The sequence below is a fragment of the Hypanus sabinus genome, chromosome X2 (genome assembly GCF_030144855.1).
Source record: "Hypanus sabinus isolate sHypSab1 chromosome X2, sHypSab1.hap1, whole genome shotgun sequence".
NCBI lineage: Eukaryota > Metazoa > Chordata > Chondrichthyes > Myliobatiformes > Dasyatidae > Hypanus > Hypanus sabinus.
In genome coordinates this window covers 28,570,335-28,594,086 of record NC_082739.1, presented here as the reverse complement: position 1 = coordinate 28,594,086, position 23,752 = coordinate 28,570,335, and the positions used below count along the sequence as shown (strand labels likewise).

At 43.8% G+C, this 23,752-nt stretch overlaps 1 protein-coding gene across 1 annotated transcript in view; it reads left to right on the top strand.

Annotated features, from left to right (window-relative positions):
- Nucleotides 1-23,752, top strand: part of LOC132385214 (suppressor of tumorigenicity 14 protein-like) — a 131,460-nt gene that overhangs the window by 77,200 nt on the left and 30,508 nt on the right. Inside the window, exons 9-14 of the mRNA XM_059957136.1 lie at nucleotides 786-880; nucleotides 13,442-13,545; nucleotides 20,795-20,925; nucleotides 21,961-22,065; nucleotides 22,707-22,814; nucleotides 23,180-23,293. Coding sequence (XP_059813119.1) covers nucleotides 786-880; nucleotides 13,442-13,545; nucleotides 20,795-20,925; nucleotides 21,961-22,065; nucleotides 22,707-22,814; nucleotides 23,180-23,293 — 657 coding nt within the window. The remainder of the gene's footprint in view (nucleotides 1-785; nucleotides 881-13,441; nucleotides 13,546-20,794; nucleotides 20,926-21,960; nucleotides 22,066-22,706; nucleotides 22,815-23,179; nucleotides 23,294-23,752) is intronic.

Here is a 23,752-nt window from a genome sequence, read left to right as displayed (position 1 = left end):
CATGCCCAGCCCTCCTCCTTTCCCAGCTGGGTTTGGTGGAATTGCAAAGGCTCTTAAATAGGCACAATGGAAATGAAGAGAATGGAATAATATGGACACTGTAGACAAAAGGGAGTAGTCTCGTTAGGTATTTAAATCCTAGTTTAATTATTTTGGGATAACACTATGCTGAAGGACCTGTTCCTGCACTGTACTGTTCTGTGTTACTGTGTGTTTCCACATGCACCCTTCCTACTGCTGGTACCAGGGGAAAATCTGGCTGAGTCCTGGCCGGATGGGCTTAATGGGTTGGTAATTGGTTTCCACTGCGCATGCATTCATTAGCCAATGCCACGTTTGAAATCAGCAGCAATTTCTAATTCATTTCATCTCTGTGAGGTCATTTTGCCAAATAAAGCAGACAGTCCACTGAAGGAGCTCAGCAGGTTGAACAGCATCTGTGAGAGGACAGGAATTGACACCATTTTGGGTCAACACACTGCACCAGATCTTCTGTGGAATACTGGCTAGCCATCAATGATCCTCAGCATCCCTGGCTTGGGTCAACATGTTTCTGTGGCAGTGTTGAATTTGATTACATTTCTTTATATGATACTTTACTATACAAATGCTGAATCATGTTGAGCCTCTAACAGCTGGATATTGGGATGTCACCAGGGCCTCCCTGAGATTTAATCAGTGCAACTACTGCTGTTTACTCTGCTTTTGGAATCCACATGTCTCTGTTCCTGTACTGATGTGTAAGCTGCCCTTCACTAACCAGAAAGGTCACTTATTTCTGACAGAGTGCAATGAGCTACTGGAAGGATCTGGGAACATCTCTTCCCCCTATTACCCAGCATATTACCCTCCACAAGCAGACTGCACCTGGACTTTGAGGGTAAGTTTGAATCACTCCTTTTTCTTACTCCATTGTATCTGCTGTGTGACAGTCCAGTTCAGCAACCGATGCACTCATAGCGTCATACAGCACGAAAGTAGTATCTTTCAAATGTTTTAATTATATCCACCTCTACCACTTCCACTGTCAACTCATTCCATTTACTTACCACACTCCCTTTGAAAAAGTTGTCCTGCTAAATCTTTCCCCTCTCACCTATGCCCTCTAGTTCTGTAAGGCCATGCGACACGGGAGCAGAATTATGCTATTCAGCCCACTGAGTCTGCCGTCAAATCATAAACGATTTATTATCCTTCTCTGCCCCATTCTCCTGCCTTCTCCCCTGTCTAATCAAAAACCTATTAACCTCTGCTTTGAATGAACAGAATGATTTGGTCTCCACAGCCATCTGTGGCAATGAATTCCACAGATTCATAACACTCTGGCTAAATGGACATTCCTCTATTCTGAGGCTATTAAGAAGCATCCTCTCCACATACAGTCTGTCTAGGCTTTTCAATATTCAATAGATTTTTGAACCCTCAACCCTGGGAAGGAAACTCTGTGCATTTGCCCTATCTATGTCCTCATGATTTTTTCCAGATTCGAGATTGCTTAATGTCATTTTCTGTACACAAGTGTAAAGGAGAACAAAATTATTAATCCATATCTAATGCAGTACAAAAAAAACACAATGTCTATAAATACATAAGACAGCTTATTGATTGTCCATAAAGTGATGGGAGTGTCTGTACATAAGGTGACTGACAGAAAATTATAAAGTTAGGGGTGTAGAGGGGTGGGTTGGTGAGTGCAGGTGTTGATCAACCTTGCTCTGTAGGGAAAGTACTTGTTTTTGAGTCTGGTGGTCCTGGCATGGATGCTACGGAGCCTCCTCCCTGATGAGAGTGGGACAAACAGTCCATGAACTGGCCCTTTTCCGGCATCTTTCTGTATCTATGTCCTTGGTGGTGGGTAGGATGGTGCTGGTGAAACATTGAGCAGTTTTGACTACCTGTTGTAGAGCCTCCTGTCCACTGCAGTGGAGTTTCCATACCAGGCAGTGATGCTTCAGTCTCCTATGTTACATTGGAAAAAAACCTGGAATAAAAACAGAAAATGCTGGGAATATGCAACGATTTAGGCAACAGAACTAGGATTTTAAGTGGATGCACTTTCATCAGAATGAACAATATAAAAATGAAATAAGCTTAAGGAAGTTTTATGAATGTGAAAAAGAATTGATGAGGGGTGCAGAGAGGAACCAGGAGTGACTGAATGTCACAAGGGATGAGGTCTCAGTTGTGCATCGGGGCCAAGAGAGGGGAGAGAAAACTTGAGTGTGGGAAATGTGAGCTGCAGGACTGCATGACTGAAGTTGTGGAGTTTGAGGGCCATATCAGAAGGTGGAGCTGCTGCGCCTTGAGCTTTGTAAGTCTGGAGGAAGCCGGAGAGAGAGAGGTCAGACAGGAGTGGTGAATTAAAGTAACTGGAGGCTTAGTTCAGCCTTCTGCAAAGCAGAAACCCAATCTGCATTTGATTACTTTGGAGTAAATGTGATCATATGAAGAGTGCTGAATGTAGTACACTGGATTAACAGAGGTGCAGTGAATCACTGCTTCATCTGTTAGAGTCCCTGAGCCACAGGAAGGAAAAACGTGAATAGGCCATTGTTGTAATTTCTTTGGTTGAATGGGAAGATGGAGGAGTGTGGATTTTGATGACAACACAGGTGGTCCAGAAGTTTAAAATGAGGGTAGGGGAAGGTCTGATGGGATTGGAAATTATATGAATTTGGAGGTTGGTACAGACAACCATTCTGGGTGGGAGCAGAGAGTGACAGTGGAAAGATAAAGGATAGAACTGTTGCTGTTGAGAGCCTTGTCAAGTCTGGTTGTACTCTGACATTTGACAGAAGAAGTGGGAGAAAGGGTTCTGGGGATGCAGCGTGGGAGTGAGTTGCTGTAGGAGTCCATTACCTCTCCTTTGACCTCACACCCTCCTGGTCTGTTACGACTGTGCTTACCATATTTATGTCATCTGCAGACATTGCAATGATGTCATTACAACTTTGAGGTGCCAGGTAACTGGAAGACAGGGAATATGATACCTTGTGCCCTGTGGGAGTAGGCGTAAACCACGCAAACTGTTTAGTTATTCCAGTCTTGCTGGTAGAAAGTTATTGAAAAAATTCTGAAGGGCAAATTAATTGATATTTAGAAAGCAGGAATCAATCTAAGATTGTCTTTCTGTAAGTCATACCTGGACCTCTTGTATTTTCCTGGGTCACCAGTCCTGAATGCAACTAACTTGCACACTTCTATCATGTCACGCCCTCCGTTGTCACCCTTTGACCTCTATTGCCAAACCACAGTTCTGAATATAAATTGCCAACTTGGACTCCATGGACTTTAACCTTTTGGAACAGTCTCTCATCTGGGAACTTGTTGAAGATCTATGCTGTACTGTCCTCATCGATGCACTTTGTAATTTCCTCAAAAAGAGGAACTTTTTTGCCTTTGTTGTGGGAATGTGTCTTTTCTTCAAAAGTCTTTCATTATTTGTTTAGTGTTTGACTTTGGCCCTCCTGGATGTGATCTCTTCAACTCTTCAAAATTACTCCTCCAGTGATGTTTGTCGTGTACTGTATCTGGTCCTTTTCCACAACAGCGCTCCAACCATGTCCCACCTTCCCCTCTGTTCCTTTGTCTTCAACACATCTTTTGTCAGGGAAAATCTCTTGGCGTTGTGGAGGGACTCCTCATCGTTGATTTATGAGGGAGATAAATTATGTCTCCCTCATAAATCAGTGGTCAAGTGCTGGACATTTGTTTTTCTCATCCCTGACACTTGGAGTTCCATTTATCACAGTGTAGGATGGGTTGGTTGTGCTGGAGAATGTGTCAGGAGTTTCACCCAGGATGTTGCCTGGATTGCAGTTACAGGGAGGGACTGGACAGGCTGAGCTTGTTTTCCCCACCGTGACCTTGGCTGAGTGATGATCTGATAAAAGTGTATGACGTACATAGATAGAGTCAGAATTTTTTTCTCATAGTTGATGTATCATAAGCAAGAGGGCATAGGTTTAAGGTGAGAGGAAGGAGTTTCGAGTAGATCTGAAGGGCAAATTTTATTGATGTTTAGAGTGCAGTGCCAGGGGATGGTGGAATTACTAATGTTCAAGCAACATTTAAGCAGGCATTTAAATGAGCTGACTTTGGTTCTTCATGGGAATGGGACCGCTCTCAGGGTTTCATAACTGACCATTGTTGTTCAGCACGCCAAGGGCTTGGCCTAAGAGTCTGGCTCGGACTTGGGCGCCTAGGATCTCAGGGCTCTGGAGACGAGTGGATCAAGGGTCAGTGTCACAGCAGGAGACCAGTGTGTTGTCGGGCGAGTCAGGATATCTGCTGTGTGCCTGGAGACCTGAGATCTTTGCGATCTTCTGGCACGGAGCTCGATAAAAAGCAACATAACAGACTTTTAACATTGTAAACCAGCGAGTTGTTTGTTATGTCTCCCCGCTTGCTGGGAAAACAGACATCTCCATCTCCCTTATTAGAGAAAGAGAGAGCCTGTGGTATGTCGTATACTGGGTGAAATGGGAAGTCTCTGGGGTAACCGCAAGTCTCTGTCTTTGCCATTGCTTTGCTCACGCTTGAGTGCTTGGTGGTGAGTGCCGATGTTTTTTTTTGCCGGTGGGGGGGAGAAGGGATTGTTGCTTGCTGCCGCTTATGCGTGGGAGGGAAGGGGAGTACTTTGGGGTTCTAGCATCTAACTGTCATTCATTCTTGGGGGGCACGCCTCAGTTTTCATGATGGTTGTGAAGAAAAGGCATTTCAGGATGTATATTGTATACATTTCTCTGACATTAAATGTACCTTTGAAACCTTTGAATGGATGGATGTGTGTCCAGTTTGGATAAATGGGATCAGTGTAGATGGACAGAAAGATCTGCATGAGTGTGCTGGGCCAAAGGGTCTGTTCCTTAAGAGCTGGTCTGTTTGCCCTTCTTCAACCCTGGGTCACTCCATCCCTTTCTAATTCTACAGTTGGTCCTTTGAACAATGCTCCTCTGTTTTCAAGATTCAAGCTTGAAAATCAGACATGCAGACAAATGCATCATTTGCATTAACAACCCAAAGGTGTGCCGGGGGAAGACTGCATGTGTTGCCACACGTTCTGGCACCAACGTAGCATGCCAACAATGAACAGAAAAACAGTACAGAGCACAACAAGCCCCGTTCCTCCCTCGTGCAGACGCATACAGTCCTTTCACCCCGACACAGGCCTCAGAGCTACAGATATCGACTTCCGACTTCCACAACGACTTGCAGAGATTCACAGGCTTGGCTCTGGGCCTCAAACCTCAGCGTCCAACCCAGGGCACATTGATCACCAAACAAAAGGCCTCAAACTCCATATTCGTTGACGATGAGCCCCTAAACACTACGCCTTGAACTTCGGTCTCATTGATTCGTGATCCCTGGGGGTCCTGGGGGTCAATGAAACTGGTTCCTTCTGCTCTTTCTGATTATCTGTCTTTCCTGAATATGTGCTGGCCAATGTTATTAATTTTGAAATCTTCCTTTGCTTAGTGCTGCATCATAGATCCACATCCTGTAACCTGCCTGAAGCTCACTAACCTTGTCAATTTTGTCACCTTGCATATTCTGTATCAACCCTGGGTTGCTCTCTATTTGCCTCATTCCTACTGTTGCTGTTTACATTTCCTAGTTCTCACTGCATGGCTTTTGTCCGTAATACTCACCTCTGGTGTTAGCAATGGTGACAGGAAACATGTCCATTTTTCATGGGTATGAGGCCTTTCTTTGTCCCAGAACAGGTGCCAGCAGGAATGTACAGTGCCTTGCAAAAGTATTCAGCCCCAACCCTTTGTTCACATAAATGAGTAACCAGGGGTTTTCATCAATCTAATTGAGAATTTTTATTTGAGAATCACATGTTCCTTTTTTCCCCCGCAGTAGCACCCAAAAAACAGGGAAAATTGTAAAGCATGCGAAGCCAAAAGTTAAAAAACTGTAATATTAGCAATTCAAAAGTATTCATCCCCCTTTGATCAGTACTTAGTTGAACCAACTCTTGCATCGTTACAGCCAGTAGTGCTTTTGGATAAGTCTCCATTAGTTTTACACAAAGTGATGGAATAAGATTTGCCCATTCCTCCTGGCAAAATTGCTCAAACTGTGCTTGGTTTGTTGGGGAGCGGCGATGGACAGCAATCTTGAGGTCTTGCCAAAGATATTCGATCGGGTTGAGGTCAGTACTCTGACTGGGCCACTCACGGACATCCATTTTCTTCATTTGAAGCTACTCCATTATTGCTCTGACAGTGTGCTTTTGGTTGTTGCCCTGCTGAAAAATGAACTTCCTCCCCAGTTTAAGCTTTCTGACAGAAGCTAGCAGGTTTTTATCCAGGATCTCAGTATTTAACAGCATTCACCTTCCCATCAATCCTGATCAGGTTTCCTGTCCCTGCTGTTCAAAAGCATCCCATAGCATGATGCTACCTCCCCTGTACTTTACTGTAGGGATGGTGTTACCCGGCTGAAGCACAGTATTAGATTTATGCCACATGTACCACTTAAAAAAAGAAAGCATATCCTTGCCTATAAAGGCTTTCCAAACGTCACTGAGAAAATACTGAAAAGATGTGGAAGAAGGTCTTGTGGTCAGATTAAACTAAAGTGGAACTTTCTAGCCTCAGCACTAAGCAGTATCCCGCCTCAGCTTATGTGCACCCTCTCCAAAGCCTCCATATCCTTCCTGTAATATGCAACCTGAACTGATATATATACTGTATATGCACCCTAACTAGAGATTTTCAAAGCTGCAACATCACTTCCTGAGCTAAAAAAACAAAAGCTTTTTTAGCTATGTGAAGAGAAAGAAGATAGTTAAGAACAATGTTGGCCCCTTAAAGAATGAATTGGGAGAAATTGTTATGGGAAACAGGGAAATGGCAACAGAATTTAATGTGTACTTTAGATCTGTCTTCACCAGGGAGGACACAAGCAATCTCCCAGATGTATGGATGGGCCAGGGTCATAAGATATCAGAGGAATTGAGACAGATTGACATTAGGAAAGAAACTGTGATGAGTAGACTGGTAGGACTGAAGGCTAATAAATCCCCGGGTCCAGATGGTCTGCATCCGAGGGTTCTAAAAGAGGTGGCTCAGGAAATTGCGGATGCATTGGTAATCATTTTCCAATGTTCCTTAGATTCAGGATCAGTTCCTGAAGATTGGAGAGTGGCTAATGTTATCCCACTTTTCAAGAAGGGAGGGAAGGAGAAAACGGAGAACTATCGCCTAACGTCCGTCGTGGGGAAGATGCTTGAGTCCATTATTAAGGACGAAATAGTGGCATATCTTGATGGCAGTAATAGGATTAGGCCGAGCCAGCATGGATTTACCAAGGGCAAATCATGCTTGACTAAGCTGTTGGAGTTTTTTGAGGGTGTAACAAGGATGTTAGACGAGGGTAAGCCAGTGAATGTAGTGTACCTAGATTTTCAGAAGGCATTTGATAAGGTGCCACACAGGAGACTGGTGAGTAAAATCAGAGCTCATGGCATTGGGGGCAGGGTTTCAACATGGATAGAAAACTGGTTGGCAGATAGAAAGCAAAGGGTAGCAGTGAATGGGTGTTTCTCGGACTGGCTGGAGGTGACTAGTGGGGTACCACAGGGCTCTGTATTGGGACCACAGCTCTTTATGATTTATGTCAACGATTTAGATGAGGGCATTGAAAACTATATCAGCAAGTTTCCTGACGATACTAAACTGGGTGGCAGTGTGACATGCGAAGAGGACGTTAGGAGAATACAGGGAGACTTGGATAGGCTGGGTGAGTGGGCAGATACTTGGCAGATGTCATTCAATGTGAATAAATGTGAAGTTATCCACTTTGGAAGCAGGAACAAGAGGGCAGAGAATTGTCTGAACAGTGTAGAGTTGGGTAAGGGAGAAATGCAAAGAGACCTAGGAGTCCTAGTTCACCAGTCAATGAAGGTGAATGAGCAAGTGCAACAGGCAGTGAAGAGGGCAAATGGAATGTTGGCCTTTGTTACAAGGGGAATTGAGTACAAGAGCAAGGATGTCCTTTTGCATTTGTACAGGGCCCTGGTGAGACCACACCTGGAATATTGTGTACAGTTTTGGTCTCCAGGTTTAAGGAAGGACATTCTGGCAATTGAGGAAGTGCAGCGTAGATTCACTAGGTTGATTCCTGGGATGGCAGGGCTGTCTTATGCAGAGAGATTGGAGAGATTGGGCTTGTACACGCTGGAATTGAGGAGATTGAGAGGGGATCTGATTGAAACGTTTAAGATAATTAAAGGATTTGATAGGATTGAGGCGGGAAATATGTTCCAGATGTTGGGAGAGTCCAGTACCAGAGGGCATGGATTGAGAATAAGAGGTCAGTTATTTAAAACAGAGTTGAGGAAGAGCTTCTTCTCCCAGAGAGTTGTGGAGGTGTGGAATGCACTGCCTCGGAAGACGGTGGAGGCCAATTCTCTGGATGCTTTCAAGAAGGAGCTGGATAGATATCTGATGGATAGGGGAATCAAGGGATATGGGGACAAGGCAGGGACTGGGTATTGACAGTGAATGATCAGCCATGATCTCAGAATGGCGGTGCAGACTCGAGGGGCCGAATGGTCTACTTCTGCACCTATTGTCTATTGAACTCAGTGCCTTGACAGAGAAATGCATACACCACCTTTACCATCCTATCAACCTGTACTGCCACTTTCAATGAGCTATGAACTTGCAACTCAAGATTCCTCTGTACATCAACACTGTTAAGGTTCCTGGCATTAACAGTGAACTGTCCCTTTATATTTAACCTCCTAAAATATAACATCTCCTATTTGGCTAGTTTCTCAATCTGCCATTTCTCTGCCCATATCAGCAACTGATCCATCCCCCGCTGTATCTTCTGGCAATCTTCCAGACTACTCATACCACCACCAATCTTCGTATCATCTGCAAACCTACCAACCAGCCTATCCACATTATAGCCACAGAGGTCCCTATACAGATCTCCAGATAGAATAAGTCCCATCAACTACTGCTCTCTGCTCTGGAGAAGCCAATTCTGAATCCAAAGAGCCACATCTCCCATGCATCTTTATTTTCTTTATCAACCTACCATGTGGGACTACTGTGTTGTCATATGCCTTGCTAAAATCCATGTGGATAACATCTACAGCCCTAACTTCAAGGTTAGTTTCATACCTCCTTGTAAAACTCTAGGAGGAGAGGATGGAACACTTAGGACTGTTGTTAGAATGGAGGAGGTTATTAGGGCACCCTGTGAAGGTTTGGTGGATGCTGAGAAATTGTGATGGTCCAAGTGAGGCTGTCCCTTAGTCTGTAATCAGAGGATGGCAGAAGGGAAGGGAGGAGAAACATCTTCCTTGGTGGTTTGAATGTGGAATCTTTATCTGAAAAGGTAGTACCAAATTATTCCATAATTATGACAGGTACAGTATATGGATAGGAAAGATTTCAAGGGATATGGACCAAAAGCAGGCAATTGGGAATAGTTTAGATGGGCATCTGGGCCAATGTGGATGATTTGGGCTGAAGGTCATATTTCCATGCTGTATCACTCTATATGTCTATAAACAATTTTAAATGTTGGATTAATTGAAAGGAAAATGAACTTAGTAGAGAAAAAGTTTTCTCTGATATCATGATAGCTTATATGTTATTACCTGTGCCTAATTGCCTTGAAGGAGGAGGTTAGTGGATGGGAAGCAGTGAATGGGCTGAATGGCTCCTTCACTGCTGTCAGCTCCGTGAGGTGACGTCCTCTCTCCAACCTTCTCCATTGTTCCTACACTCTCCATGTTGGAAGTGCTGCAGTATACCGGCTCATAACCTATGCCTGGTGCCTTTCCTGAGACATATTGACACTACTTCAACACCAAGGAGGCAGCACAGTCAGAGGAATTTCAGGCGACTCAACCCACCGTGTCGATGCTGGCACCAAACTCAGCTGTTAGGGTCGCAGGCAGCTGACGGGCTGTAAACCTATGGGTGACAATTCCAGTGTTCTGCGGATTCTGAGTGCAACCATTACCCTGACATCAGGGAGAGAGCAGAGCTGCAAGCTGCTGTACCTCTCTATGACCGCAAACATCCCGAATCATGTCTGTGGACACAGTGGCACCCATCTACTGTTCGAATTGTGTATCAGTGTAGCTCCTAGCTCCCATCATTCCCATGAACATCTCAAAGTGCCTTGTTTGGCGTTCAGTGTTTTGCTGTGATCTCTTTCCCATAGTGCACTGGAATGCCCTCAGTGCAAAGCCAATCTCCTGGAGCATTCCTGCAGTGCCTCTCTCTTGGATGCCAGGCTCAGTGATCTGGAATGCTGGTGTTTGGAGAACTCTCTGCCACCCTCATGTTCTGCAGTGATTTCTCCGAGGTGTTTCCATTCGTCCAGGCTCTGAACAAATGGAAACAATTTAGGTGAATTGATGCTCTCTAGGCTCCACTGGGTTTCAGTGGATTTGTGTTTAATTTCTATTTTTGCTGTACATGTTTTTTTTAGTTCAGCATCCCTGTTTATTTTTCAATTATCCATGTAATTGACATCCCTTTAATGTTGGTATCCTATACTTGGGAGTTTTAATTTTATCCGCTTATTCCCTTTGAGTTAGTAATTACTTTGGTTTTTCTATCGGCACTTTCATCTCAGCCTCCTGATTTAAAACACTTGGAACCTCCTTCCTCCTATTCACCAATCCAGCACATTCTGCTATCCCTCACCACCGACTTAATTTTATAATATGCAGCTATGATAATAAAGGACTTTTTAGGAATGTACTGACCTAATTAGTAACAGAAATTACCTAAAGCTTATTGTAAGAAGTGCTCTGGCAGCACCAAGCTGTCTCCATGATTTGTCAGTGAATTTATCAAATTGCTTAAAACAAAGACTTGCCCTTATAATGCACCTTCCACGACCTTTTCTGAAAGCTTCAATCGTGAAGTTTAGTCACTATTGTAATTCAGGAAGTGAGGAAGACTATTTGAAGCCCATGAAGTAAGATAAACAGCAGTGTGGTAATGACCCCTTGATCTGATTTGTAGAAATACCGAGCGATGGAGAGCTCCTCTCTGAAATTGTGCCATGGTGTCTTTGACTTCCTGGATTTTCAAACTGGTGTTTACCTTCAGTTCTGTGGGAAAGTTAGTACAGCACAATACAGGCCCTTCGGCCCGCAATGATGTGCCGACCCTTAAACCCTGCCTCCCATATAACCCCCCCACCTTAAATTCCTCCATATATCTGTCTAGTAGTCTCTTAAATTTCACTAGTGTATCTGCCTCCACCACTGACTCAGGCAGTGCATTCCACGCACCAACCACTCTCAGAGTGAAAAACCTTCCTCTAATATCCCCCTTGAACTTCCCTCCCCTTACCTTAAAGCCATGTCCTCTTGTATTGAGCAGTGGTGCCCTGGGGAAGAGGTGCTGGCTGTCCACTCTGTCTATTCCTCTTAATATCTTGTACACCTCTATCATGTCTCCTCTCATCCTCCTTCTCTCCAAAGAGTAAAGCCCTAGCTCCCTTAATCTCTGGATCTAATTAGGAGGTGGGCTCTTATAAAGATGAATTAATTTTTAGTTCAAACCAGAGTGAGAATGCAGTAAAGCACACCTTCTGGGTGCAGCAAAAAAATAAACTGTGAGTTTATATCCATTCAAGAAACAGGATAGTGTCTCAGTTAGATCTACCTCGTCAGTTAAGGAATTGTCTCCAACACTTCCTCATCAGTCAGTTAAAAGGTTCACTGAGATTTTCAAGAAAATTTTGGTTGTGGCTAGACTTTACTGGAAAAACATTCATCGAGCACTGTGTGTTAAATTCTATGTACTTTAGGAAACGAGTACAAAAGAATAGAGCCAATGTGATCCAGGGCACTTTAGGTAAATTAGATCCAAAATTGGCTGGAAGATACGGGGCAGAGAGTGGTGGTTGTGACTACTGGGACCCTCATTGTTTGATATATATGTTAATAATTTACAGCAGTCAATAATTTTGGTCGTGAGGAGGATAGTTATTGACTGCAGGGATAACAGTGGTCTGTTGGCAAGATGGGCAGAGTAATGGCAAATGGAAAAGATCTGGTAAAGGTACACAAAACTGAGTGACATGGATAGGGTAGTTAGGAGGGAACTAGGGGGCTGAGATTTGGAGGGGATCTGAGGGGGAATGTTTTCATTCAGTAAGTGTTTGGAAGCAGGAATGTCCTGTCTGAGTGGGTGCTGGAGGCAGGACTCCACTACATTTCACCTCCAACGGGATCCCACTACCAAGCACATCTTTCCCTTACCCCCCCCCCCTTCTGCTTTCCACAGGGATCGCTCCCTACGTGACTCCCTTATCCACTCGTCCCCCCCATCCCTTCCCACCGATCTCCCTCCTGGCACTTATCCTTGTAAATGGAACAATTGCTACACCTGCCCTTACACTTCCTCCCTCACCACCATTCAGGGCCCCTGACAGTCCTTCCAGGTGAGGCGACACTTCACCTGTGAGTCGGCTGGTGTGGTATACTGCGTCTGGTGCTCCCGGTGTGGCCTTTTATATATTGGTGAGACCCAACACAGACTGGGAGACTGTTTCGCTGAACACCTACGCTCGGTCTGCCAGAGAAAGCAGGATCTCTCAGTGGCCACACATTTTAATTCCACGTCCCATTCCCATTCTGATATGTCTATCCATGGCCTCCTCTACTGTCAAGATGAAGCCACACTCAGGTTGGAGGAACAACACCTTATATTCCGTCTGGGTAGCCTCCAACCTGATGGCATGAACATTGACTTCCTTAACTTCTGTTAATGCCCCTCCTCCCCTTCTTACCCCATCCCTGACATATTTAGTTGTTTGTTTTTTCTCTCTCTCTCTCTCTCTGCCCATCACTCTGTCTGTTCTCCATCTCCCTCTGGTGCTTCTCCCCTCCCCCTTTCTTCCTCCCGTGGCCTCCCGTCCCATGATCCTTTCCCTTCTCCAGCTCTGTATCACTTTCACCAATCACCTTTCCAGCTCTTAGCTTCATCCCACCCCCTCCGGTCTTCTATCATTTCACATTTCCCCCTCCCCCCACTACTTTCAAATCTCTTACTATCTTTCCTTTCGGTTGGTCCTGACGAAGGGTCTCGGCCCAAAACGTCGACAGCGCTTCTCCCTATAGATGCTGCCTGGCCTGCTGTGTTCCACCAGCATCTTGTGTGTGTTGTTCGAATTTCCAGCATCTGCAGATTTCCTTGTGTTTGTGCAATTTACTGCCTGTGTTTGATTCAGTTCTCAAGTTTGGGACTAGGATTGTTCCATGTGTAATGCTGTGTCTTTGCTTTCACCAGTGGGCAGTGAAATCTGTTAGTTGGATCATGCCTGCCCTTTCAACCAGCAGTATATAATTTCCTGCAACTGGCGTACGTTCCATTCTGTTTTGTTGTGTGATCATCTGCACCTTTATCCTGGGACCATTCTCATTGTCAATCCTCCTCCTTAGGTATCTTCCGGCAAACATGTAAAGGTCATTTTCAAAGTGTTCCTTTTGCAAAATCCGGGCAAGGATGGCACCTGCAAGGATTATGTGGAAATAAACAGCAAGAGGTGGGTTGTGCCACATTCACACACAAATGTTCATTGTCGTAGGCATACATACCCAGGGTACAAATGGCATGAAATTTAGCAGCAATATGATGAGCATAAATTACATAACCTTAAACTAGCCTTGGTTTCGGGCTTGACAAGTTGATTGATCTAAAGGAAAGCATGCTTTCCCCATTTTTTTTCAGGGTGAACAAGAATATTCAGTACCAGCACAGCCTCTTGTAGTTTAGAACCCAATACCTGACCAGTAACTTTGATAGCGTTACAGCTGGAATATCACATTTGATTCTGGTTGTCACGGTATAGGAAGGGTGTGATTGTATGAGAAAGAATGGAGAACAGACTCACCGGGAGGTTGATGGGATGGAGTGCTTCAGCCATGAAGAGGGAGTAAGTACACTAGGCTCAGAGAAGGGAGCCTGTTCAGTCTGAAAAAGATAAGAAAAAAAATGTGAAAACATGCTTTTGTTTCGATCAAACCCTAAACCTATTCTGTCTAACTTCAGACACCATCATAAGTAAGTGTATTCTATTATCTTCTAAGCTTATTTACTTTTTACTCGCAATTGAAGTGTTCCATCGCAGGGAATAATAACGACCGCCTCAGTGCTTTGTTATTGCCTGTCAAGACATTTTCTTCTGTGAGTTGGTGAGTTCCTGCCATCACCCACAGCCTGGAGTTATGTCAATTCAAAGCCAGCTTCCCTCCCAGCCTTTCATTTTGTGGTTATAGAGTTTTACCAGACACAGAATTGTTTTAATTACACCAGGAGTCCATTCCAGACCTCTAGATTATTGAAAAGATCCAGCAGATCATTGCTGGTGTCTAAATCATCTGGGGGTGAAAATAGACAAAGGTTTCTGATGTTTTTGAGAATCTGTGGTTCCTTAAGTGTTCTTTTTATAGTTAACAGCATAGGAACAGGCTCTTCAGCCAACAATGCTAAATTAAACTAAATCTCTTCAGCTTGAACATAACCCTCCAATCTGCACATTGATGTGCCTATCTATCTGTTGATGCCAAAATCATGTCTGTTTCCAGCAGCACGCCAGGCAGTCTGTTCCTGGTACCTACCGCTCTGTGCTTTCAAACAAAAACTTCCCCTACACATTCCCTTTAAACTTTTCCCTCTCACGTTAAAGGCATGCCTTCTCATGCTTAATGCTTCTTCCCTGGGGAAGAAAGATTCTGACTGTCAACCCTATCTGTGGTTCTCATAATTTTCTAACTTTCTGTCTGGTCTTTCCTCAGCCATCAGTGCTCCAGAGAAAACAGCATGAGTTTATCTAACCTGTCCTTATAGCACACACCCTCTAATCGAGGCAGCATCCAGGTAAACTTCTGCGCCCTCTCCCAAAACCTCAAATCCTCCTTCTAATGAGGCACCAAACTTGCACACAATACTCCAAGTGTAGCCTATCCTAATTTCAATACTGCTGCAACATGACCTTGTACTCAGAGCCTTGACTAATGAAGACAAACATACCTTACGCATTCTGTTCCATATCTATCTACTTGCATGACATCCTAAGATTGTTTCACTTGGTGCATCAGGCCACATTGGAGGATCGGTTTGCACTCTGAGCACCATTCCCATCCACCTGCCTCCTGGACTAGAACAACTGGAACAGAGAAAGTTCCTTCAGGGATGTGGAGTTTCCTGATACACTTGTTGCGGACTCCAAAGCTCTGAGCAGGGCCTGAGAAACAGATTGTTGATGTCTCAAGGCTGCTGAGCCTTGACTTCTCCTGAAAGTCTCAGGTTTGGGATCTGTCAAGTCCAGAGATTAGGGTGTTAGATGGTGGATAATGGTCGGTGTAGATGGTGTAAAACTTTTCCATTTGTGTTTGGTTCAAGAACCAGGGGCCACATCTTTCCCCCTCTCCTTAACTATCTCAATCCATCACTCACTGTCTCTGTCTCTTAAGTCAAGCTCTCGCTTCCCACCAACCCCATCTGCACATCACCCTCCTCCTCCACTTTTGCCGTTGCCTCATCGCTCATTATACTCTTTATACTGAGTATCTCGGAGTCACAAAGCATGAAAAGAGCCCTTAAGTTCACCGGTCATGAGTACCCAACTGTACAAGTCCCATTATCTAGCACTTGCCCAAAAGCACCTAGGCACACCTAGCACGTTCAAGTTCAGAGTACGTTTATTATTAAAACATGTATACATTATACAACCTTGAGATTAGGCTCATGATGTTTAAGTCACATGCAGACACACAGATTCTGCATATGTTTGAAATCTCGAGTAGCACAAAATGCTGGGGTAACTATCTGTAGAGGGAAATAAAGAATCAACATTTTGGGCTGACATCTTTTAATTGGGATTGGAAAGGAATAAGAACCTACCTCCACCAGCTCTCAGGCAGTGCATTTCAGACACTAAACTAAAAAAAAAATCTTTCGAATTCCTTTTTGAATCTCTTATCACTTACTTTAGATGTGCCCTCCAGTTTTAAGCATCTCTACCACGGGGGAATGCTTCTTTCTATCTTGTTTATTCCCTTCTTAATTTTGTACACTTTGTATCCTCTCTCACCATCACAGGCAACTTCTGGCTCAACATAATCTGCCCTCTCTCCGCTGCAGTCACTTTCCTGTTTGTATGGTGATCAGGATCAAACGCAGCACTCCAGTTATGGCCTAACCAAGATTTAATAAGCACCTTCCTCTTGTAGTCTGTGCCCTGAAATCCTACTGCTCTCTCCTCACCATCTGCAGCTCTGAGCCATCTTCAGTTTTGTCATCTCCTTGAAAACTTCAGACAGATTGATTGGACCAGATCTCCCCCATTACAAAGCAGTGCTGATTAACACTAATCGAGCTCTTCCTCTCTGTATGCAGATTAATTCTTCCCCTCAGATCTTTTTCCAAAATGCATGATTACTTATACCCATCTCTGATAATATGTGATTAAATAAAACACATTTCAAATGAAAGGCCCTCAAGGATGGTTTGTATTGTGAATGTACATTTCCACACGCACTGTTCTGCTGTGTTAATATGTATTCCTGGTTGTGGGATTGGAGTCAGTTCCGAATCTAATGCATTACACCCCCATCAATGCTACATGATTTAACTTGTGTGATGTCCAAGTCCAGATTTACTGCTGAATTTGTGTTCGGGTCTCGGCCCGAAACATCGACAGTGCTTCTTCCTATAGATGCTGCCTGGTCTGCTGTGTTCCATCAACATTTTGTGTGTGTTGCTTGAATTACCAGCATCTGCAGATTTCCTCGTGTTAACTTACATTTGTCTTTTTATTGGAGCCTTCCCTTTATCAGTGATTGTAGCGTGATCCATTCTATTGTTTCAGGGATATAGGGTGCATACAGAAAATGTGCTGACAGCATGCAGAGGAGATTTACCAGGTTCTTGCTTGGATTGAAGAACTTTAGCTCTGTGGAGAGATGGGTTTGCGTACCTTGAAATGAAGGGGTGGGGGGGGGTGACCTTTTTACATAGAGACTGGTCAATATCTGGAACTCACTTCCAAGGAAGTGGTGGAATCAAATATAGTCACTATATACAGTGACATTTAGACAGAGGTTTAAAGGCAGGGCACAGAAAGATACAAAGGTCAATGCATGCAGTTTGGATAAACATGCAGATCTAAAGGGCTGCACAATGGCTGTCAGACAGGCCTCGACTTCAATGGTTTTGGAAGACAGCCATGCAAGCCAGTGTCCATTCGTTCAAAGCTATGAATTGTCCAAAGATCACAGAGCAACTAATTAGAAATGAATTCATGGCCCTCTATGTTGCTTGAAGAACATGGCCATACAGACAATGATCAGTCGAACTACTAACCAATCATGTCATTTTCATATTCTTATTTAATACTTCCTTATGACGTTGAAGGAGGCACTTTGGCCCATCATGTTGATGTTGCTTTTCTTTATTAATCACTCCCATCCAAATAACTTCAAAGTGAGAAGTTGCAAAGAAATTTCTTAAGTTCTCTTTGATCTGGCAATATTCCATGCCTGTCCATTGAGATGGTTCCTAATCCATATGTTATTTGCTCTCACTACAGTAGAGGGCAGACTTGTACAAAATATTGCCTATTCCCATGAAACCTACTGAATTTCCATTCATAGTGTAAGCCAAGGTGAGAAACATCAGGACAGGTCCTGGCCCCAAATGAGATGTAGTTCTTTACTTTAAGGTCTTTGATGTTTTGAAGGTACATTTAATGACGTTAATGCTGGTTGTTGGTTATAATGCTGTCAACCTAAATCAAAACCACAAAACATTCAGTATGTTAGTACTGATTTAGGGTTGGCCATTTGTCTTTATGACAGATTATGTTGTATAATACATACTGGGAGATGTCAAATAACTTTAGTGTCTAAAGATTTTTATTGATGAGAGAGGGCATGAGAGTTGAGTAGTCAGTGGAGTTTTCAAGATAAGAGGCTCCTTATGTGAAAATGGTGAACAGTGGGTCTGCCGAATGTTGGAAGGTCAATGTTATTTGAAACTACAATTAGCAGAGTAGCTCACATAGAAGATGGTAGATTTCAGTGGAGTGCTAGCAGAGTTTTCCACTAGTATTTCTAGCTGTACACAGTAAGAATTTAATCAGCTGCATGTACAGGATTGTAAATTCTTTTTCTTTGGAGTAGCAGGTATGTGCATCCGCAATGTTACAAGGTGTGTGTCAAATGGAATGTATTTATGTAGATTATTTGGGCTGCCCATATTCCTTCTTGACTGCACCTGCCAGTTTGAATTAGCAGATGAACAGTGTGAGCTTTATCTGGTAGTGATCACATTATTCCAGTGTAATACTTGACATAGAGCTGGTAAGGTTGTAGTCTAGGGGCACTTTAGCTTTAGCTCATTGTGATGGAGACGGTGCATGGTGAACACCAGTGTGTTCAGAAGGGAATTACTTGTGATAACATACTATTTAATTATTTTATTATTGATAATGAAATAGTGGATCACAATTAAATTATATAAATTTGAACAGACTCGGGTAAAGAGCTTCCCATTTGCAGGTGGTCACTTCTTCCCATTGACGTGTGTACACGTTGGGGAGCAGCTGTGAGGAATGCAAGTATCCCAGGATCATTCCCATCCTAAGCTTCCTCCCAACTGGGTGTGTAGAAATGCCAGTGGTTCTTTGCTAGAAATAAGTCAGAAAATTGCAACTTAAGAAAGGTGATAGAGCAACTATTGGTCGTTTATCCCAAAGTTTTGTTGAGAAATTGCTCATAATTATTATATAATTATATGATTATATAATTGTTAGATGGCACAGCTCAATGTGAAGGAACATAAAAAAGTACAAATGTTGGCAATCTGAAATTAAAGGCTGGGAACTCTCAGCAGCTCAGGCAACATTTGTGGAAGCGAAACAGTTAACCTGAAGAGCCTTCTATGACAAGAGGATCAACAACATCCCAGGAGCACAGCATTAGGTCAAACGTGGTTCGAAGAGTTGAATTTCAGAGGTGGAAGCGACTGCCCTTGACACAAGCCTGCAAGTAACTTAGCACTGCATCATGGAGTCTTGGTAAAACTGTGTTTGATGGGCATTAAATGTTCCTGCAGTCATACGTCTCACAAAGGCAAATGGCTGTGGCTGTCAGAGGTGAACTGCCCTAGCCCAGGGTATGATTGAAGCAGTTTCTCAGGGTGATGTCCTGGGCCTCACCGTCAACAGCTACAGCTTCAATGACCTTCCTTCCTTCATAAGACCAGAAGTGTGCATGCTCACTGATTGTACAAAGTTCAATCCACTTGCAAATCCTCAGCAAATGAAGCAGCCCATGCCTGCATGAAGCAGGACTTTGGTGACTTCTGGCCGTGGGCTTGTAATTGGCAAGCAACTTCCATCCTACAGAAGTGCCAGACACTGACCATCTCTAACAAGGATGAGTCAAAACACTTAACCTTGATATTGCAAGGTTATAAAGGCACTTCCACCATGTGCAAGGCACAAGTAAGAGGGTGAACGAATCTCTTCGGTTCTGCAGGTGCATATAAAAAAGACTGACACTCAATGTGCAGACAATTAAAACCACATCATGCCCATTAAAAAAACATTTAAAAAAAAAGAATAAAAGAACTCCGAGCCAAGAAGACCATTGAACGGCCAATGTGCAATGGAAAAAAATAGCCACAAGCAAATAGTGTTTCTGAACTGAAGGCCACAAAGGGAGTCCCATTGTTCAGTGCAGAGCTGAGTAAATGTTGTGGAGCAGTGCTCTGAGTTGGCCCCCACCTCGCCTTAGGCCTCGACACCCCTGACCTTTTCAATCTGGCCCAGTTCTTAAATCTCTGTCCAAACAGGTTCTGTTGCTTGGATATATCAGACTTCGCCACCTGGATTTGGCCTGGAAATCCTGGCTGAGCTTCAGTCACAGCACTTCCTAATCCTGTAGTCTCTACCATCAGGAAGGATGAGGATGGAGTTACACCTGCAGCTTACCCCTGAGTTTTTCACAATCCTGACTTGAAAGTAGATGGCCATTCCTCCATAATTACTAGGCCTTCCTCCTGCAGCCAATCAGCAGCTCCTCACTACCACAGCAGTTGTCAGTACAAAGAAGCAGGATTGGCTGGCTGTCATTTTTTCTAGAATTTGGGTAAAATTGTTAGGACTGGAGGAAAGTCGGAGAGGGAGGAGAGTGTATCTGGAACTTGCTGTGAAAAGATTCGTGGAAGCAGTAAGCTTCAGATATTTAAGTAATTTGAGAACCAAAGCCTTCAGGACTGGCTGAAGGTTTGGGATTAACCTTAAATGTAAACCTAGGGAATACTGGAACTGTGCAGCGGGTCATGCAACAACAGGGAAAGGAGAGAGCTAATACTTCAGTTCAAAGACCCTTTGTCAGAACGGGAAAAGGTAGAAAACGAGTTTGGTTTAAGTTGCAGAGATGGTGAGGGGTGGGGTAAGGGTAGTAACTCTGAAAGGATGAAGTCAAGGTTGCTATGGGAAAGAAGCTCAAAATCAATTTGTCTTGTTGGTTTCTTTTAAGCATGAGGGACAAAGAATGTCCTATTCTGTCACGTATTGGCCAGAAAACTGAGACAGGCTAAATGGTACCCTTGTTTACTTCATAACAAGATATTGTTCATGTTTCTCTGTTGTGTGACTCTACAACCTCCGTCTTCCTGAGAGGCTCCTTCAGATATTTTGGTACATTTCACTGTTAAAAGTGCTACATAAATGCACTTAATTTTTTTTTGCTGATTTGTGAGTAATCCACCTTTTTGTGTTCCAGGATCTGTGGAGAGAAGCCAAGGATGGTGGAGCTGGGTAATAAGAATGAGATGACGGTCAGGTTCCGTTCTGATTCAGCGGAGTCATTCCGAGGATTTTTTGCTACGTTTGAACCTTATGATCCTAGTAAACGTGAGTACAGAGATATGACCTACCAGTCTCTGTCTCCATTCCCACTCTTTCCTTATGATACCCTGCCCCCTCACCTGGGTCTACCTATCACCCGCCAGCTCTTGTTCCACTTTCTCCCCCACCTTTTTATATTCCCTATCTTTCTTCTATCTTTCCATCCAGATGAAAGGACTTGACCTGCAATATTGTCTGTCCATTTCCCTCCACAAATGCTGCCTGACCCGTGAAAATCCCCCACAGTCTCTGCCTCACTCCTATCCTTGCCACCTCCCCCCCAACCCCATTTTCATTAACACTATAAAACAGTTAGTATTTAGACCATAAGACACAGGAGCAGTATTTAGCCGTTTGGCCCATCAAGTCTGCTGCACCATTTCATCATGGCTGCCCCATTATCCTCCTTAACACTATTCTCTTGCCTTCTTTCTGTAACCTTTGACGCATTTACTAACCAAGAATCCTTTGGTGTTCATTTTGCATCTTGACGGGTCCAATTTAATGTCAGAGAAATGTATACAATATTACATCCTGAAATGATAGTGAATTAACCAAACCAATTCCGGTCTCTCCTCAAAGAAAGAAACTACCAACTGCTGGACACATTCAGGCTGTGTCTGGGAAAGCAAACCAGTCAGCGTTTCAGGTCAATGACACTTCATAGAAGGTTCAGGCTCTTCAATGCACTCTTTGATTTGCAGCATTAACTGTTTCACAGCTGCTGCCTAACCTGCAAAGTGTTTCCAGTATTTTCTGTTTTTGTTACAAATTTTCAGTATCTATAATTCTTTTGATTTCAATTTTTTTAAAATTTTCTTCCATTTGCCCATTTGGATATTACTGCCACTTTGCTTAGCCGTACCTTTAGTGCGCAGACCTGCAAAAGTATAAAATGCCTCTCCACCTTTCCCTTCCTTTTCAATAATACTCCTTGACGGTTTCAATGGTTCATTTTGTTTTGAAAATGCATTGGTTAATGCCATGGGACACTCCTTGGGTTGGATATGCTGTATAAATGACTATTAATTTCTTCTCCAGCTTGCCCAGAAGAGTTTGCTTGCAATAATGGCCGCTGTATTCAGTTGGGCCTGAAGTGCGATGGCTGGAATGACTGTGGAGACAACAGTGATGAAATTGGCTGTGGTAGGTGCCTATGTTATAATGCTGTCTTCTCAGTGAGGCAGGGAAGTCATATTTGTTGCTATTGTTCGTTCAGTCATTAAGTTGAGTTTGACTCTTCGTGACCTCATGGACCATAGGGTTGTCATGGCAAGATATGGAAGCAGATTGCTAGGCCTTTCTTCCGCGTAGATACTGCTGCTGCCCAGGTTGGGACCTGGCTGGGTTTGAACCCAGGACCATCTGCCCTGAAGTTCAGTGCTGATGCCACTACACCACCAGCTGGCCTGAAATCATATTACAGTATGCAATGTGTATAAACTACCATTTCTTAGACATGTAGAGTAGAACTGTTGACAAGTGGCTGTTCCTCATTATAAGAAGAGATGTTTAATTTTGAATCAGATAAAATCCTAAGTGCGCACTCTTGGACAAGTTGGTGGGAGTGAAGGTGTCTGTGGTTCTGGGTTCATGGTGGGGGTTTGTGTCAGTTGCCATAGTTATGAATTGATTGCAAGACTGAGGGGTTGTGTGTCTCCTGTGTTACTGGGGATGGACTCTTCCTGAGGGAATGAATATCCTTGGGCCAAAGAAGAGGGTAAGGGTATGGAGGGTTAGAAATTCATGATATTGTGTTGATAATTCCTCCCCTCCCTCTCCTTTAGTGTGTACCAGTGAACAATTCCGCTGTGGTACAGGGCTGTGTAAATCGAAATTTTGGGTGTGTGATGGTGTCAATGACTGTGGCGATAACAGTGATGAAGCAAACTGTGGTATGTACCTTCAACCATCTCTGCTGTGGCACTGACCTTCTACTCTCTTATCCTCCTAGACCCCTTCCCAATTCACCCCACCATTTGTTTCCCTGCTGTTTATAAACCCTCTTGCCTCATCCTCTCCAAGTACCTTTCCTTTCTCCTCACCCCTCAAGTTTTCTCACATGTACACATCCCCAACCCACTCCCCTCCCTATCCCTAGGTCTGGTCCTGTTGTGTTCACTTCCCCCTCTCCCCACACCAGTACTACAAAATCACCAACCTGGCCAGACAACATCTCAGCTCCCCCATGTACCCCACTGTCTCGAGGGATCCCAGGAAGGAGAAAGCAGCAGGTTTGTGTTGAACTTGTGTTTTTCAGAGTGTGAGCCTGAAGAGATGAAGTGCTCGAATGGCAAGTGTATTCCTCAGGTCCAGAAGTGCAACCTGGTGGATGAGTGTGGCGACAGATCTGATGAGAAGGATTGCAAAAATGGTAAGCTGATGACCATAAGACACGTGAGCAAAATTAGGCCATTTGGCCCATCGAGTCTGTTCTGAGATTTCATCATGGTCAATTTATTATGCCTCTCAACCCCAATCTCCTGCCTTCTCCCTGTAGTCTTCGATGTTCTGATTAATCAAGAGCTTACCGGCCTCTGCTTTAAATGTACTCAGTTATTTGGCCTGCATTGTTATCTGTGGCAATGAATTCCACAAATTCCACCACCCTGTGGCTGAAATATTTTTTTTCCCTCATCCCTGTTCTAAATAGATGTCCATCAATTCTGAGGCTGTGCCCCCAGTCCTAGATTCCCCCACCATAGGAAGCTTTCTCTCCACATCCACTTTATCCAGACCTTTCAATATTCCGAAAGGTTGCAATGAGATTCCTCCCCCCACCCACACCATTCTCCTGAACTCCAGCAAGTAGAGCCATTAAATGTTCCTCATG